This window comes from Zerene cesonia, chromosome 2 (assembly GCF_012273895.1).
Source record: "Zerene cesonia ecotype Mississippi chromosome 2, Zerene_cesonia_1.1, whole genome shotgun sequence".
In the NCBI taxonomy this organism is placed as follows: domain Eukaryota; kingdom Metazoa; phylum Arthropoda; class Insecta; order Lepidoptera; family Pieridae; genus Zerene; species Zerene cesonia.
In genome coordinates this window covers 4,472,769-4,491,660 of record NC_052103.1, presented here as the reverse complement: position 1 = coordinate 4,491,660, position 18,892 = coordinate 4,472,769, and the positions used below count along the sequence as shown (strand labels likewise).

Here is an 18,892-nt window from a genome sequence, read left to right as displayed (position 1 = left end):
TCTCCACTTTCCGGCCGGTTTCCGAGAAAAGCGATGTCAGTCAGTCAGTGGGTGTGTAGCTTTATATAGTATAATTTTGTAGGAATTCTTATTTATATTATTGTGGTATTGTTTTGTGATAAAAATGTTTGCAATATTCTTACGTTTTTTTTACATACTTTAATTCAATAACCTTTTTATATAATTTACTTTTTTAATGCTCGATTAATTATGGGCATGATTTAGGGGTGTAAAATTTGGAGACAATTTCGGGAAATTTAAATCAAGTAATGTTAGGAATATTATTAAACTAGCTGCACCCCGCGGTTTCACCCGCGTAAGTCCATATCTCGTAGGAATATCGAGATAAAAAGTTGCCTATATGTTATTCCAGTTGTCCAGCTGTCTACGTACCAAATTTCATTGAAAATGGTTCAGTAATTTTTGCGTGCAAGAGCAAGAAACACATGTGTGTTTACAAATGTTCCTTACAAATACCTTACAAATTCCGTACCATACAAACTTTAATATTAATAGGATTTCATAAGAAACCGCTATTTAGCGATAAGACCGCCACTTGTGATAATGTTCCCTAGGTTAAGTCTCACTTTGTTTGTGAATAAATAAATAAAACACTTGCACACCCAATGCTTCCACATATATCTACTGGAACACTTGCAGCGATGCGGCACTCTCTCTTGGAGCGTGTGATACAATCCCCACCGCGAACGCCACGACGCACTCTTGCCTCCACATCCACCACCTCATCCGACTCCAGCACCATGTCGGTGGACTGCCCTCCCATTATTGGCAACTTGAATCAGACCACGCATGCTGTTGAGCAGGTATGCTGAATGGTATTAATAGAGGTGGGGGGGGGGGGCATTTTAAATACAATTAATATAATGTGTCCATTTATGAGGGGCGGTATATTAATAAGGTTTCTGTATTAAGTTATTTTATACATTGGCCTCATTTTATGAATACTAGGTAAGTTATCAAATACCGTAAAATTAAATGTCAATTAAGTTTTAATAATATTTTATTATACAGGACGTATTCTTTATTATATACACTAATTGGTGTAAAAAAATACATAGTTTTTTTTTTTACAAAATCTCCGGCAATGATTCCTAGCTAGAAATAATGAATAAAAAAAATTATGTGCATTCAGTTTTCATTAAGATCGGCTTCGTGACCACTTGCATCGTTTTTTAATTATCCACATTATCATATATATAACTCAGATTTTGCCTTGCGCTCCCAGTTGAAAAAGTCATCCTGTATACTTGTATTTGAAGAAATTAAAAACCAATTAATGAACACTTACAAACAGGTAGCATCAATCGAGCTGGTGTGCAGCACGATGCGGCGGCAGATAATATCGCGCGCGTTCTACGGCTGGCTCGCGTACTGCCGGCACCTGTCCACCGTGCGCACGCACCTCAGCGGCCTGGTGCACGCGGCCATTGTACCTGGAGGTATGGTGTTTTAAACTAGCGATCCGCCGCGGCTTCATCCGTTGTACGTTTTGTTCTCTCAATAAGAAAATTCCTTGGGATTAAACAAAAACGTAAAAAATAGCCGGATTGGAGTTTCACGGTTAGAAATACATTCATTTCATTTTCATTTCATTTATTTTTTATTCATAAACATTTATTTGGTAATAAGCTAGACATATATATAGACTATAGTCATAGAAATGTTTTTTCCAAGTAATATATAGGCCTATTTCCTTGTCCTAGCCCTTCCCAGTCCATTCTTTTTTTCCATTCATCAATCCTTTCCTTATCCCTTTTCCCTTAAAAGCGGGCAGCGCATTCTCAGAGGTCTGAGCTTCTGCGAATGTTCATGGGCGGTGGTGATCCTTTACCATCAGGCGAACCACCAGCTCAGTTTCCCGCTATGACATCAAAGAAAGACTGAGTATTGAAATAACATTGTTTTTGCGTTAAAACTAAATATACTACTAACTAAGCTTATGTTCCAAAAATACAAGCGTATCATCCCTTTTTCAATATATGTATTTTTCTTGAATTTGCTACTGTGGTAGCTTTTGACTGCGTACACCGAATCTGGTACCCCCGTAGTTTGTTCCTATTTTTGTCTAACTTTGACTTTTGGCAAATTGATGGCGGTTTAGTTTTTTGTTTAAAATAATGTTGTTCGTGTAAAAACCGACAAAGAATACACGTAGAGAACTAAATAACACAAACTGTCTCTCTAGATGGCGCTGATGACGGCCTAACGGCAGAGCGATGGCGATCACTGATGGACGCAAACGGCGCCATCGCGGACAAGGACGAAGTGTACCGGCTCGTGTACTACGGCGGGGTGCAGCACGACATACGGAAGGAAGTGTGGCCCTTCCTTTTGGGTTATTACGAGTGAGTCTGCTTTAGGATAGGTTGCCTGATGATTTGTGACATATATCATTTGATGAAGACTAATCGATTGAAGTGCTTTTTCAATATTTTTTTTTAAGTTACAGGACTGTCTTATAATATTTTATCAGGACTAAATTCTATAAATGGATTGGAAAATTATGTCCCATTGTGATAATCCAGATGAAATAATCGACTGAACTGCTTTGTATACAAAACGAGTATATTAAAACAGTGTATCAGTGTATTTTCTTATGTGTCATTTCTTGTTGGTACGATAACTGGTACTGGTATACCACTTTCTCCAGATTCGACCTATACGTCAATATACAGATTTAGAAGACGGAAACAATTTCTTAAATAAAAAATCTCGTTCATAATCCATCCAGATTCGGAACTACATTCGCATCGCGGCTAGAGCAGGACAACTCGTACCGGCGGCAGTACGAGACCACGATGTCGGAGTGGCTCTGCGTGGAGGCGATCGTGCGCCAGCGCGACCGCGAGGCCACCGCAGCCTCCATAGCCAGGCTCACGGAAGCTTCTGGAAAGCCCAAGCCCGACCCGGTTGACGCTAACGACGTGAGATTTATTTGAGATGTTATTTTATGCAATAAGTAAATGATGGTAAATGATCACCACCGCCCATGAACATACGGAGAGGTAATAGCCAGATAGGTAAATAGAGGTAGTAGCCTCTGTGAATGCGCTGCCCGCTTTTAAAGGGGGAAGGGATGAAGTGGCGACTGGAAAGAAAGCATGAACTGGGAAGGGTGACGAAATAGAGAGATAGATTTGTTTTAATGAGTAAAGTATATCATACTTTCTATTCCATCCTTCGGTGGCTTGGCAACTTCTTTCGTTTCGTATTTCGTCGTATAGGTAATGAAGTTAAGAAGATTCGTTTTGACATTAGTTTGTTTACATTCTTTATCTCGGTTTGTTAGCCTTTCTATAACTACAAAATTGCTTTTGAATAACTAAAAATATAATAAATAATTTAATTTTTAATAAATCGATGAAGATCTGTGATGTTTTATTTAATTTAACTAATTCTTATACTTTTTATAGGTATTCGAGGACGACTGTAGCGTGATCTCAGACAACCCACCAATAGTTTCGCCAGAGCCCAGCGAGAACGAGCAAAAGAATACAAAGCCAGTGCTGTCCCGCGCTCCAAGTATAGACGAAGTCGACAATATCGAAGTGGACAAGAAAGTTAACGGAGAGACTGACACATGTGATTTGGATATTTCTTACGACCAAGATGACGACGAAGTATGCATTAGAAGCGTGGTTGAGAACCCTGATCTGAGGAGAGAAAGCATTGCTGAAATAAAGCGGCTGGCGGAAGGGATCGTACAGAAGGGCGACGGCAGAGGGCTCTTGTGCAGTGTGGATAGTTCTAATGCTAATATGAATGGGGATAAGAGTATGGAGGAGAGTCAGCCATCGCCGAATCATCACACGACGCATAGCGTTATTGTTACGAATCCTTCGGTGGATTTGGCTGTCACTGGATCACCGGCCTCAGGAGGTACCACAGGTATATAAATATTTTAAGTTATCATAAATTACTACAATATAATTTAAAATTACTTTAAAACATCATATAAAACATATATTTAGAACGCGTATTGTATTGTATCATTTTTATATTTTCTGCCAATTTTGGGTATTGATTTGGCGGGTCCACTCAGACTCCTCTTTTTCACGTCTAAACCACTGAACCGAGCCGAATCAAATATTAAATAAATAATACAGAGACAAAAGAAAGGACATAAAAGAGTTTTTATTCCAGGATCCCACTGAAACTGGAACTAATAGTTAAAAACCGGTGTATTTTGTATCATTTCTTTTGACAATTCGGGCGAAGCCGCGGGTGGATATCTAGTAGTACTATAAACCCGCCGTTTCCCTCTCCTCACCCTTCCCAGAAAAAAAAATTAAAAATAACTACATCTATACTTTCAGCGCCAGCAAGTCCAGCGCGCAGTCCATTAGGAGTGCTGCGGGAGGAATCTCACTCAGCGGGCGCGTCCTTCGACGCCCTGGAACCGGACCGCTCCGACGCGCGCTCTGCCTGCGTGTCGCCCGCCAGCTCCAACGGCGGCGTGTACTCGGTAATACTTCACACTCTGCGGTTACCACTTCGGGGATTACACTTCACACTTGACTTGTAATGATACACTTCATACGCTATACTTTAAATTTTACACTTCACATTTGAATTGTAATTATACACTGCAGACTTAACACTGTACACTTCACACTTGACTCTTCACAAGTATGAGACAAAATATGAGAAACTTATAACGTGTCCAGTCTTCTTTTCTTTCTTGTGTCATTCAGTGATATGTTTACCTAATAACATAACACGCCATATATCATGATCATGCGTCTTCCAAAAATGTAAAATTTTTCAACCGTCTTCAAAAGAAGAAGGTTATCAAATCGATTGTATTTTTTGAGTTTGACCTCACAACTTTTTATTTGGGTACCCAATTTTTATGATTTTTTTTAAAGCTGGTGCCTGCCATGTGGCCCCATTTAAATTTCGTCTCGTTCTGACATTTTGAAGACGATTGGATTAGATTGTTTTGTTAAAAATGATTATCTCATAATATCTTAAGTATCAATTGCATTCAAAGATTCACTTGTAATGTTTTTTTTCAGAACGAGCTAGTAGAGAGCTTTGCCTTGAATCTCCATCGAATAGAGAAAGACGTACAGCGGTGTGACAGGAACTACCCATTCTTCACCGATGAGAACTTAGACAAATTGAGAAACATTATGTGCACGTAAGTAAAACAATATAAGTGATACTTAGAATGTTAATAACTTACCTCACCCGCTGAAAAAAAATTGTTAATAATTTGCCTATCACGATGATAATAAATAATAAATCATCAAAGCTAAAAAAGGAAAAAGGATCTTTTTCAGATCCCAAACTTTTAATATGCTTTTTTACACCTTTAATATGCTCTACTCGATTCGGTTTTTTGATTTCTTTACTTAGAATGTAGCTATAAGGTCAAATAAACTTTTTCTATGTCTTGCTATACAACGATCTAACTCATTGCTATTTTCGTTAGATGGAATAACCGATTTATCCTCTGAGCGTTTTGTTCATAGTCAGTGAGCAATCTTTAAACTGACGACGATTTAATATCTGAAAAATACCTAAATAATAGATAACATTCGATCTTGACGATCTTTACGTTTTTTGCCGTAGCGTGGCAACGCCTTATCTCTAGGCCACCCACCATATTTAATACCTTTAATTAACGAATTTAATTGACATACTATTCTTTAATAAATGTAAAAAAACTGTGACGATATTACATCATCATCAATGTGGTAGCATTTACACAGGATACAAGCGAAGAATGTGCGTCCTTCCTACCCAACTTCTTATTCACCTTGCTTCTAATAAGTTTCTCTCGATTTAACCACACATATGATCAACCTATTCCTAAGATAGAAAGCAGCTTCCGGGGTGGCTAGTAATTTCCATACTAACACGGCTACATGCAAGGCATGTGCGTCCTCCCTATCACAACTTCTTATTGGCGTTGCTTCCAATAATATCCACTCGATATAACGACACATTTTGCCTAACTTGACTGACTGCTATTCTTTAGACAGAAAGTAGCTTTCAGGGTGGCTAGTAATAACCTTGAACTGCAAGTACGTGAGAGAGTACCAGGAGACGGGCTACATGCACGGCATGTGCGTCTTTCCTACCCCCACTTCTGAATAACTTTGCTTCTTATAATATCCACTCAAGATAAGGTAATATTTGCTTAACCTATTCCTAAGACAACAGCTTCCAGGGTGGCTAGTGATTTCCCCAACCCGCACAATGTCCAGGTACGTGTGGGAGCACCTGGAGACGGGCTACATGCAGGGCATGTGCGACCTGGCCGCGCCGCTGCTGGTGGTGACGCGCGACGAGGCGGTCGCGCACGCGCTGTTCGCGCACCTCATGGCGCGCGCCAAGGACAACTTCCCCTCCGGACAGGCTATGGACGCGCATTTCGCGGATATGAGGTGGGTGGCGGCTGGGACACCGTGGGGACAGGCGACTGGGCTGGTGCTTCGCCTGGTCGTGAGCTATTGCCACCGCCCATGAACTACAGCTAGTGCCTGCGAATGCGCTGCCCGCTGCGATTTTCAGGAGAGAATTGACGGCTGGAAAAAAGGAATGACCCGTTACCTATTTGATTATTAAAAATGTCATCATTTAGGTATAAGTTTGTAAAGATAATTTTTATATGAATTTTATTAGTGTATTGTGTTATATATACGTCGACAATTGCTAATTTTTTCGGTAATACTAATATTTTTTTTTATTCTACATACAAACACCATTTCGGCTCGAAGGACCTTCAGACGTAAACTGTAAAATATGCTTTAATTTCCGTAATCGGTGCAATATATCCTTTTCATGTAATTTTGTGGATGCAGGGTATCCAAGTTGTTACTGAAGTAAAAAATAAATTACAGGTCATTAATCCAGATCCTAGATTGTGAGCTGTACGAGCTGATGCACGCTCACGGCGACTACACGCATTTCTACTTCTGCTATCGCTGGTTCCTGCTCGACTTCAAACGGGAAATGCTCTATCAAGATGTATGTTTGTTTTGATTCAATAACTTCATTTATGATCTGTCTTCTTTGATAATGGTTTGGCATAATCTACACTAATATTATAAGTAGGAAAACTTTGTTTGTTTGTTTGGTTGTAATGAATAGGCTCAAAAAGTACTTGACCGATTTTAAAAATTCTCTCACCATTAGAAAGCTGTACTTTCTTTTTGTTACTACTTGACGGGCAAAGCCGGGGCGAACTGATAGTTAGATATAAAAAAGGCATTCGCATCACTTTTTGGCAAGTTTTTATTAAGTTCACCTGTATGTTTATGTACTCTTATGTCCGACTCCTTTAGAATCGATTTTGACCCACTTTAAAAGGACAGATTTTAGGGATTTTAGGATCCGTGATAGTACAATAGTGTCATGAGTTCTTCTCGTCTTAATATATCTTAATATCGTGATTAAATTCGCCAGTAAGTTCGTGATTAAATAATTCCCTTACTCTATAAGAGCAAGAGAGATAACTAAGTTGGTTCTGTCATTTAAAAGGGTGATTGTATATTTTATTTTAAAATTTTTAAAGTTATTTTATTCTATATAAATATATAACTCATGTGTCCCACCATTAAAGACAATTGGAAGGCGATTTTGGATTTTTTTAAGATTATAATTTTAATTTCCAGGTGTTCTCAGCGTGGGAGTTAATTTGGGTAGCTCGTCACGTGGCCTCGGAGCACATGGTGCTGTTTATAGCGTTAGCTTTGCTTGAAACCTATCGAGATGTTATACTAGCTAATTCTATGGATTTCACTGATATTATCAAGTTCTTTAATGGTGAGTTCTCCCTTGTAAGTGATACCGATACAAAGTGTTATTTCTGGTATGTGAAAATAGCATTTTATACCAGTTTTAATCAATTACTTAGTTTCCATTTTATATCATAATATTTTACGTATTTAATCGTCAAATTCGGTCTCGAAGGACCAAAACAGAAGATTCGATTAAAAGAGTAAAAAATTAAGAGTAACATATTTTTGTAAAATTAAAATCTAAGGCTTTATGGAATGTTATAATATTTTTTATGATACCCAATGAATAATTGATAAAAAATAAATCTAATAATTCCAGAAATGGCTGAACGGCACGATGCGTCAGCGGTGCTGTCTTTGGCGCGTGATCTTGTGCTGCAAGTTCAAACTTTAATAGAAAACAAATAAACTTGAATTTCAACTCTATAACCCGTATATAAGGTTCGAAATCCAATGTGTAATATAGCCTCGATGCGGGTCTAATGAACAGTATTGATCTGTAGAACCGTAGATATTAGACAAATGTATTGAAATTTAATATCAATTTATTAGTGTAGAGTACATATTGATGTGGTTTTCTATGTGGCAACATTGCCGGAAATTCTTGTATGTGCAATGTTATAGATATTTTTAACGCGTTTATAGGGGGTGTTTCATTTTTGTTTTATGTAGTTCAGAGTTTAAGTTCAAATGTACAGTACGTTTGAACATTTGAAGGTTAACAGAAAGAGTAGAAGAATTTCGATTCCTGAGGCTAACACCTCACCCACCTCAGGTGTTGCTATGGTATAGCAAAAAGACGCAGGTTCGAATCCCGCCACGTGATCGGGTTTTTTTCTACTTTTAAAAAATTTCTCATGTATACAGCATTTCAATGCTATAAAATTCAAGTTAAATAGCAACTAAACTTAAACTTGCACTCTTCAAATGTACATTTAATCTTCAATTAAATGTATTTAGGGATTTAATGTTTGTAGAATACGTCTAGGACAAATTTATTTTGTTTTATTGTATTGAATTTTATATGTTGTTTTTAAGTATCTGAAAGATATAAGCTTAGGTAATATTCTACATAAGCGATAAGTCTTCTTAGACAATTAGAGACCTTTTTAAGTTTCATTTGATTCCATTTTAAAATCAGCAGTAGAACCGCCCTCTCAAGGAACGTTGGTGACCTTTTTTCAACTGACATCCAAAAATGAGGAGGTTCACCAATTTGTATTCATTTGGATTTGTTACTGCAGAACCTTCGACTGGGTGAACCGATTTGGATGATACTTTTTCTTTTTAACCTGGTAAACCTCACGTATGGTCAGATTTAAATTTGGTCTGCATTTGAAAATTTCAAGTCGACTTAGTTTTTTTGTTAGAAATAGTTTTGAGTTATTCTGATTTATATTTCAATTTGAGAGAATTTGATTATAACGCAATGCATTTTTTAGTAAGATGTTGTAAGCTATATAGCTAAATATTTTTAACAAAAGAGTATAATTTTAATAATAAAATCAATATTTTATATAAATATATAATACTAACGTTCGTCCCGGCTCCGCCCGGATTAGTAACATTCCTGTTTTATCCCAAGGGGGCATTTAACCGGCATAAAAAGTATCCCATCATCGAAGTCAGCTCATACCCTGTCTGTGTACCAAATTCATCAAAATCCGTTTAGTAGTTTCAGCGTGATTCACGGAGAAACGTCCAAATAAACAAACTTTCACATTTATAATATTAGTGTGATTACAAGTTGTAAAATAAAAAAAAAACTATTTGTAGCATCCTCGTTCCGTAGAACCTTCGTAAAGTTTCGATAAGTTTTATACCACCAATAGACTATTCCATATATTAGAATTCTTTTGCATCGAATTTGCACAACTCCTACTGTGAATAGATAAAACCAATATATTTAATTAACACAATAATACACTTTAAAGTTCTTTTGTTATCATAATCATACAATATAAATTAAAATTTATTAATAAGTATTAGTTAAAACAACGCTAAACAATATAAAAGCCAATCATTATTATTACGTTGCTAATTATATTAAAATGCTTAGGTTATTTAGAAAACCAAGCATTGTATAAACAATAATAATGTCACAACGTTAAATTTGTTTTTAAAGTTGAATTTAAAAAGATGTAATTTATAATAAAGTTTAAAATATAATAGGTATGTAGCAAAAACTGTCAAAGGCGCAGGAATACTTATATATATAGAATTTCTAGGATGATAATGAAGTATATGGAAATTAAAGTATCCAGAAATAACGTAAAAACAATATATTAAAGAGATAATTTTATAAAAAAGGATTCATTCGTAAATCGAGTTTTTGAATAATACTAAAAGTTTTTATTGAATGAAAACCAACTACAATTTATTATTAAAACATGAATAACTGTTTGTTTATATAAAATTTTATAATTAAGAAAATATTGATTGTTTTTATGAAGCCAAGTTTATGTTAATGCGAGGTAAATTATATATTATAAGTAATTTACTTTAATTATATGTATGCGAGGATGTTTATAAAAAATGTATAGCGTTCCTTATTTCTTTATAAATAATTTTTTATGTACTGACTGCTTCCGATCGACGAAGTTATGACGATTTTAATTTTTAACAAAACATATTTTGAATCCTGTAATATTTGTCTTTCTTATTTATATTTACTCAATTTCTTTATACATTACTACTATATGGCTTTATATATTTAATATAAAGGTAATACTATTTTCCTTAATCGCTTCATTTCATCCTTATATTTCACATTGATATTTTACTCCATAGATTAGTCGACGTTTTAAAATAACCGGGCCTATACCTAAGCTTTATGTGTTATAAACACAGAATCTGTCTAATACAATATTATAAGAATATTAGAAAATTGTTAATTATTTCTATACGCTAAAGGAAAATAACGTTTGCCGCAAACATAACTTTGTATTCCTATCTAACAACATTTTGCTATAATATATTCTTAAAAAAAAAGTTTATGAAAATAAGTCTAACAATTTGACGCAATAGCTGTCTATGGAACATAGAACGATGTTCATAATTTTATTAACAAATATCTTACTGTCCTAATAAAACTTATTACTAAAAATAAATACGTATACAGATTATAAATATTTTATAATTTATGTTAAAGTAAAATTGGTCCTAGTCTATGTATAGATATAGACTTTTGCGTAAGAATTTTTCAATATATGTAATTGAGCCTTTCCGTGATAAATAAACTCTTACAATAGATTAGCGAAAGAATACTTAAATATTAGAACATGATACAAATATCACTACTTATTATGAAACAAATGGCTTCCCACTGTCTGTCCCTATACATGTCTTTAAAACCACGTAACGGATTTTGTGACTTTTTGGTTTCATAGATCTTTACAAAACCTTACTACAATGACATTCAGCAAATTAGTATATTTAATTACCCTTTATGCATTTATTAATATTGCATGATGCAAGCTAGCATTCCTGCAATATTCAATCAATACTAAAAACCCTCCAATGCATAAAATTGCGTAATGATGACGCAGAACGAATCATCTGACGTCACAATCAATCGTCTACAGAATCAACGATTCAGTTTATATTCAATCTTGAGAGTCTGGTCTTGTTTAGACTTAAAAAAAAACAGTTGTTAAAAAATGACTAGCATTCATGCTATGTTTTTAGTACAATTTTTGCTTCATTACGCAGATATTTGTATAAGTATTGACCCCCTTACAAACCTTATTTTCCATTAAAGATGTTATAGTAAATAATTATTAAAAATATTGATGTATTTTCTTTACTTACGATATCTAAACATAAATTAAACTTTTAGCTAAAATTTGTATAGTAAACTGTCAATATAGCTAAGTGTGAAAGTGAACAGTTATAATGCTATATTATTTTTGCATTATGGGATGTTGTAAAGGAAATCTATTAATTATTCCTCACATTGTTTATATCATGAGCTTCCATGTTATGTTGATATAAAATCCGCAAAAAATTATATTTATAATAAAAATATATGTTTACAAATTAAATAATATCTCCCTATATTTAAAGACTATGTGATAAAATGGTACCTATCTAAGTATATATATCTCCTTGTGAATATAATTTAAAATACTTCGTCACAAAAATCCTATCAATATGAAATAAGCAAAAATTTCTATCTATTTATATTGTATGATGGAATTTGTAAGAAATAATATTTTTGTGAAAATCATCTTGTCATTAAAGTATGTTTACAATTATAAACGCCTTTTATTTATCGTCACTATCGGTAAACAATTACTCCTACATTCATAGATTACTATATAATTACCTACTACGTCTACAGTCTACAGCATTATACAACTTCGCAACATAATTAATACCAAACATAACATAATATTGTAGTACGTTATATGTGTGATATATAAACCTAATAGTAGAATGTGTTATAATTTTTTTTCTCTGGTCTTAATATTCCTTCTGCTCTTAATATGAGTAGAGAGTACCTTTGTAGTCTTACTCCAGGTAGGCATTATCTAAAGTAAAATGAGGTACGGTTCACATAGGAAAGAGTCTTCGAAGATTATCAACCACATCACACATAAAAGTCACAGTCACTTAAATTCAAACAAATAATTAATAATTAACAGGACGGACCTACATTTTAAATTCATAACTATAGCAATACTACAACAAACATATTATTACTTTGCCAATCGATTGACTTTGACCTATTCCAAGAAATTTTTATCATGTACATTACTTTGGGAAGTACCTTTATAACACGAGGATGACGTGTAAATAGTATTAATGAATTCGTTCAACATAATTAATGCTTAAAATCGATCAAGCTTTTATTATTATTGCATTAAGAAAAACAGGTCCTCGTATTTAATGATTGATGTTTTATTAACCCAAAAATGTAAATATCCAACACGATTTTTACAATCATCGTATTGCAAAACTTATAACTTTACAACCACAAAAACATTATTTAATTATGCCATAAGAAAAGTAATCGTGGGTTGTTGTTAAAAAACTACGTGTAAATATTAAGTTTAAGGACAAAAATAAGTCTTAAACTTGTTTGAGTACATGCCCTATAGCTGCAATAATTACTGTCATTCATTCACTAATATTATGTTCACACGATTACGTACGATAATTACAGTACGATGGGACGCAATTTAACTTCTATCGTTTTTATAATAATAATTATTGTTGATTGATCAATATCTGTTTCCTCGTATATTACATAGGCGTGTGGCACGTGATTTTATTTATAAATGCTATTGTAGATAGATATATAATAGTACCCATTATGAGAAATGAATTAGTTACAAAAATAAAAATGAAATATATGTATATTTCCGTTTTCTATAAAGGTATTGTTATAAAGTTTCCGAGTGATTTTACGAAAAACATGATCCTAGGAATTGTATCCATGGTAAATATACCAGCAATGTTTAGCATCTTTGCCACAGCAATCACTACATAGTATAAAATAAAGTCGGTTTTTACCGTCTTTGTGTAGTGTGTATAGTGAGTCCAAAGGCATGTTTTGCCTTCGACATTGTATATTCTAGAATATTTGATGAAGAAAGAATGAAACTGTAGCGTTGAATCTATCAATTTTCAATGCAATTACATCAGTCATTTTTTAAAGGTTTTAAAAATAAACTGAACGAGTAGCTGTTTTTATCATTTCTGCTAAATATATGTACATATGGACTTGAATAAACAATGACAGAAAGTAAATAAAACAATTCTAGGCTAAAGTATAAATAATAGAGGTTATTATTTACAGAATTAAAGCTATCTTTTCTAATAAAGGAACTATCAACATAGGTACTTCATACTAAATAATGTTAAAATACATTTACAAAGCGAAATAATAAACCGAAAACAAACTGTACAACTTAAATGACACTTAAACCGGTATTTTTAGTTTCAAATAGTTACGAAATCAAAGTTCCGTTCTTCTTCCATTCTTCTCGAATGGTCTCCGGAATTTCTACAACATTCAACAAATCTTTAACATTGTTCGGAAAAGGGGAATAATGTTCCCAAGTTTGTATTTCGTTGAAGAGAGCGTCTCCCGGACATTCTGTTTCTCGTACTTGTCTATGGCCAATTAGCTTGTAGTCAGGTTTAATGAACCCTAACTCAACTCCAGCCGCTATCAGTGCTTTGGCGGTCTTTAACTGATTTTGAGGTGGTAAATCATCTGAAAGAGATTACATATAAATTAAACGGCGATAAAGAACTGTAATTTAGATAAGTGATTTAAAATTTATCATAATGCAGGTGTGCTTTTTTTTAATAATACTGCTTATACATAATACTCATGGTTAAGAATATTTTAAGGACTATATTATGCGTATAACATAATACAATACTTTATACTATAATTCAACTAAGAATAGGAAAGACAATGACCTTTATGTATTAATTTCGTTTCAAAATAATTTCAAATAGACTATTTACTCGGAAATAATTGCTCCATTCTAGTAACGATTTATTTTATTTAGATACATTTCATACTTCAAATTTAAATACAAACTTTATTTCTTGGGTAAGGTTATCAGTTCCTTGAATCTATACTAATATTATAAAGCTGAAGAGTTTGTTTATTTGTTTGTTTGTTTGAACGCACTAATCTTAGGAACTACTGGACTGATTTGAAAAATTCTTTCAGTGTTAGATAGCCCATTTATTGAGGAAGGCTATAGGCTATATATGTCGCACTTGCGAACCCGGGGCGGACCGCTAGTAAATACTTATAACGACACAAGAGTACAGTTTTCTTTACCTCAGAAGTATACTATTTTAGGTACTCTAGGTGCTGAATGATACATTGACTGATAATGGGTTAAAAAAATGTTCAATTTTGGAGTAAGCATAGTAGTGATTGCAAAAAAAAAACATCGGTTTTGTAATTTGCGCAAACAATGTGTGTACATTGTAAACAAAATATATTTTAACCTCTTATCTAAGGACATAATAGTCGTTGTTATCGGATATCTGCCATTAAAATGTGACGACATGCGCTAGGGAAAATTTTAAATAAATTCCTTTATAGATAGCATGAAACTAAAGTTATGTCGTAGACAGAAATAAAAACAAATGTTTATAGATTTTTCTTTTTAACATTTGTTTAAAACAAAACTGACTGTTATTTATGAAGAAATTCATCATATTTATATAAACTATTAGGTATATATTTGTATAGTAATTAAATATTAATTATATACCAATACAAACGCCACCATTGGTGGTTAAAGGTCATAATGACTAATCTTGTTCTAAACAATACATTAAAGACATAATAAACTTAATACGTACATGTCCAGTCTCCAATGAGGCATATTCCTAAGCTCACGTTGTTAAACCGCAATGAATGCGCACCTAAAACAGTCCAACCACGCCCTTCGTACGCCGAACCGTCGCCGCCTACTGCGAAACTAGAATTTAAATGCAATATAAATTACATATGTATATCCCCTTTACTGTATATAATATTATTGCCTGTGTAGGCTGTACGTGATGTTAAGACACGTACAAAAAGGGTCGAGATATGTCATTCTTCAAACGTCACATAAGCTGTTTATTCGTTTGTTTCGTTGGACTTTTTGCTTTTGACAGCGGACGATGTCTTTGCTTCAACTATCAATGTGGTATACGCAGTAATGTATGCCCGACTTATATATATTCATAATAAACGTTGTAACTATATAGTAATCTGTAGCCTATAGTAAATAGTTCCAATACTCACGAATACTGTTTTTAACACCAATCTTATCTAGATTTGTGTTAAAAACAGTGTCTCTCAAAAAAAGTGCAAAATGTCACTTACCTATACCCTATATCCCACCAACCCCTTGTATTCATATGAAAGTCTTGCATAGATCTCATCGCTTCTGCACACTGGGTGGCGTCTGAGCAGGCAGGCGGAGAATATGAGTGGTGGATAACAACATATGGCACCGGGACTTCCAGTGGTAGGATCTGTTTAGGCGGCATAGCGCCCCATTGCTTTCGTCTCACGAACGGTAAGTTGTATGTGATCACTTCATTTTCGAGCGATTCATCTAAAATATGATCAATAAATAGAAAAATGGTACTTTTATATAATATTCCGAAGAAAAATTTGACAAGAAAAAATAAATATTTTGTAGTAATTGCCTCATTTGGCTGTAAAATAAATACTGTACGCTTTTCGATCAGTTTTATCGAAAATAAGAAGAAGGAGAAGCCTATATCCAACAGTAGACATTAAATTGACATTAAATGGTAATGATTATTATGTTTAATTTTTACTTTTATAGCATTGAAATGCTTTATAAATGAGAAATTTTGAAAGAATAGAAAAGAAATTTGATCACGAGGCGGGATTCGAACCCGCATTTTTTGCCAAACCGTAGGCAACGCCGTGTGATCAAATTTTTTCTATTCTTTCAAAATTTCTCAATGATGATTTTGGTTAATAAACTATATGACGTTAAACTAAATAACAATATGACGCATATCTTTGGCATATTAGATCATTATTAGAGTTCAATGCATTTCCTACACGTATGATTAATTAATATAACAATCACGTGTTAGAGTTAAATCAAATCAATTAAGTATATCATAATTATTGTATGTTCCACCAAATATATTTCCACGATATAATTATATTAATTGATTGACACAAAATATAAATAAAATTAACATACCTCTGACGTTAACAGGCACACTCGTTACACTTAATATATTAGTACACATTATAATTGAAGTAAAAAACACTAACACCATTGCTTTTGTTTATGAATTTAATATGGCTGGATTATCTGCAAATCATATTTAATAAATCTTAATTAATTAAACAATATTATTAATTAAGGATTATTATAAAACTGTAATAATTCTCCGAGTACGTCCAACTCATACCCTTATCAACAAACATATATTTATCACTATTTATGAAAATTGTATCGATCTGACCCAATAGATAAGGGTTATTTACTATAAGAGGCACGTATAGAACAATATCTAATGATATACACTATACGCGTGAGCTACCATTAAGAACACTATACATTCATTTTTTGATCACATTTACATTTATTTATTTAATCAATTCCAATAAACATTTAAATAAGTTTATAAACGCGTCACGGCCGAATGTCTATTAATCGACCTTGTAAAATATTTGCACAGAGTTGTTTTTCATAAAGAAACAAAAAAAAAATCTATTTTTAAACATTTGACAATCATAAAATTTGATGATACAACATTTCACAACTTACAATAACTTTTAATACAAATTTTTAAACTGATCATGCAGTACGATTTTGTAATTTTTAAAACGGTTTTTTTTTACAAACAGATCATTTAGAATCAGAACTCGACTGCTGTCTTTAGCACCGCCAACTGTACAGACGCAATGCGCATGGGCCACATATTGTTATGTATATAGACACCAACCTTCGGCGGTTAATCCCCTACATGTACTGTGAACACATCAAGCGAATATATTGTTGGGACAAAAAATATGGCCGTGTACGGATGCTGTGAAGTAATTAGAATCTAATCTATACTAATATTATAAACTTGAACAGTTTGTTTGTTTGAACTCGCTAATCTCAGGAACAACTGGTCCGTTTTGAAAAATTCTTTCAGTTTTAGATAGGCAATTTATTGAGGAAGGGTTTAAGCTATATATGTACCACGGACGAGACTGGGGCGTACCGCTAGTAAATAATAATAAAAAGAAGAAGAAAGATGTTAAAGAACTGAGATAATTCGAGTTTCTTATTTGATATTACCTAGGGTTTATATGTTTGTTATGTACATACAACACGCACTAATTATAAGAAGATGCATAAGGCCACCCAGTAAGAACTTCTACCCGGTAACGATTGCAACATCGCGCACACCTGCGGTTCCAGAAAAGATGACGGCAATCCACGACCGCGACGCTGCCCCCCCGAAGACTCACTCTTGGTTCCAACATTGAACCGGAGGGACGTAGTAAATAAGTTAGATATAATTTAAAATGTAATTTTTTTATTACATTAAATTATTAATAAGTAAATTTCGGTTTTTTTTGTGCCATCGCGGGTAGGTCAATTTAATTTGTTGTTAGTATTATTTTTATATTGGATTTGTGTAAATTATTAAACAGGTTCTAATTTAATCATTCTTTTATACTAATTATATTTAGTTCTAATTCTTGGCCACACTGTCAATATTCTCCTTGATTTCTTCCTCCCGCTTTGCTCGTGTAAAGAACAGAGATCCGGGGTTTTACCCGCATAGTTCCTGTTCCTGTACGATTATCGGGATAAAAATATCTTGTATCCTTTCTATTATCTTAAACTATATTTGTAAAAAATTTCATGCAAATCAATTAAACGGTTTTGACGTGAAAGCGTAACAAATAAATTTACAAGTGGTATTATGTTCTATTACATATGGATATGGGATGTGGGATGTGATTCTATTACACTGATTAATTTTGTCTATCAGCAAGTTACTGAAATAATGTTCGCAAAAACTCATTTTCCAGTACTATTACTTGCTCTATAAAAATATTAAAACAGGTTTTCTATTTACAAGTAGAACAAATGTCCTTCACATATCTTACTCTTTTTTTTCTTACAAAAAAGTGTCTCTCGTCTTATTCATATTATTTTCTTTCAAATAGACCTACAAGTAATTTATATAATGTTATTTTATAGTCTCATTATGTCGTTTGTCGACAAAAATTAGTTCGTGATTTAAACCACGTGTAAGCATTGCAGGTACAATCCCGAAGAAGCGGATGCACCTAGAGATTTGTAAATATAAAATAATGTCAATGTTGCTTCCGCTGCTTATGTTGTTATTCTATATTATGAGGTGTAAATGAGGTGCTAACATTATTTAGGTATATATAGATTATCTTTGAGAGTATATTTTTTTGCCAGCTTCAGAGCAATTTCAATTTAGTTAAAATGTTTTGACTTCATTCTACACATAAAACGTAAGACCATCTGCCTAAGTGAAAAGAAATGGTATAAAATAAAACGTGATATGTAATGACGAATTCGAAATATTTTTATGAAACAAAATAACAAGAAATACTAAAAAAATCT

General features: G+C 33.5%; 2 protein-coding genes across 5 annotated transcripts in view; one reads left to right on the top strand and one right to left on the bottom strand.

Annotated features, from left to right (window-relative positions):
• LOC119835011 (small G protein signaling modulator 2-like) overlaps positions 1-8,187 on the top strand; it is a 36,937-nt gene extending 28,750 nt beyond the window's left edge. For all 4 annotated transcript variants that reach the window (XM_038359602.1, XM_038359595.1, XM_038359613.1 and 1 more), the window contains 11 exons: positions 661-824; positions 1,316-1,460; positions 2,207-2,366; positions 2,753-2,945; positions 3,435-3,909; positions 4,338-4,486; positions 5,040-5,164; positions 6,237-6,416; positions 6,873-6,999; positions 7,647-7,797; positions 8,092-8,187. In XM_038359602.1, coding sequence (XP_038215530.1) covers positions 661-824; positions 1,316-1,460; positions 2,207-2,366; positions 2,753-2,945; positions 3,435-3,909; positions 4,338-4,486; positions 5,040-5,164; positions 6,237-6,416; positions 6,873-6,999; positions 7,647-7,797; positions 8,092-8,180 — 1,958 coding nt within the window. In that variant the 3' untranslated portion in view covers positions 8,181-8,187. The remainder of the gene's footprint in view (positions 1-660; positions 825-1,315; positions 1,461-2,206; positions 2,367-2,752; positions 2,946-3,434; positions 3,910-4,337; positions 4,487-5,039; positions 5,165-6,236; positions 6,417-6,872; positions 7,000-7,646; positions 7,798-8,091) is intronic.
• Positions 8,188-13,212: 5,025 nt separating this feature from the next.
• Positions 13,213-17,192, bottom strand: LOC119833836 (peptidoglycan-recognition protein LB-like). The gene is made up of 5 exons (XM_038358040.1): positions 17,063-17,192; positions 16,490-16,603; positions 15,625-15,859; positions 15,114-15,232; positions 13,213-13,995 (listed from the first exon to the last, which is right to left on the bottom strand). The coding sequence occupies exons 2-5, from the start codon at positions 16,566-16,568 to the stop codon at positions 13,727-13,729; spliced, it is 702 nt and encodes a 233-aa protein (XP_038213968.1). The 5' UTR covers positions 16,569-16,603; positions 17,063-17,192; the 3' UTR covers positions 13,213-13,726.
• Positions 17,193-18,892: the final 1,700 nt, after the last annotated feature.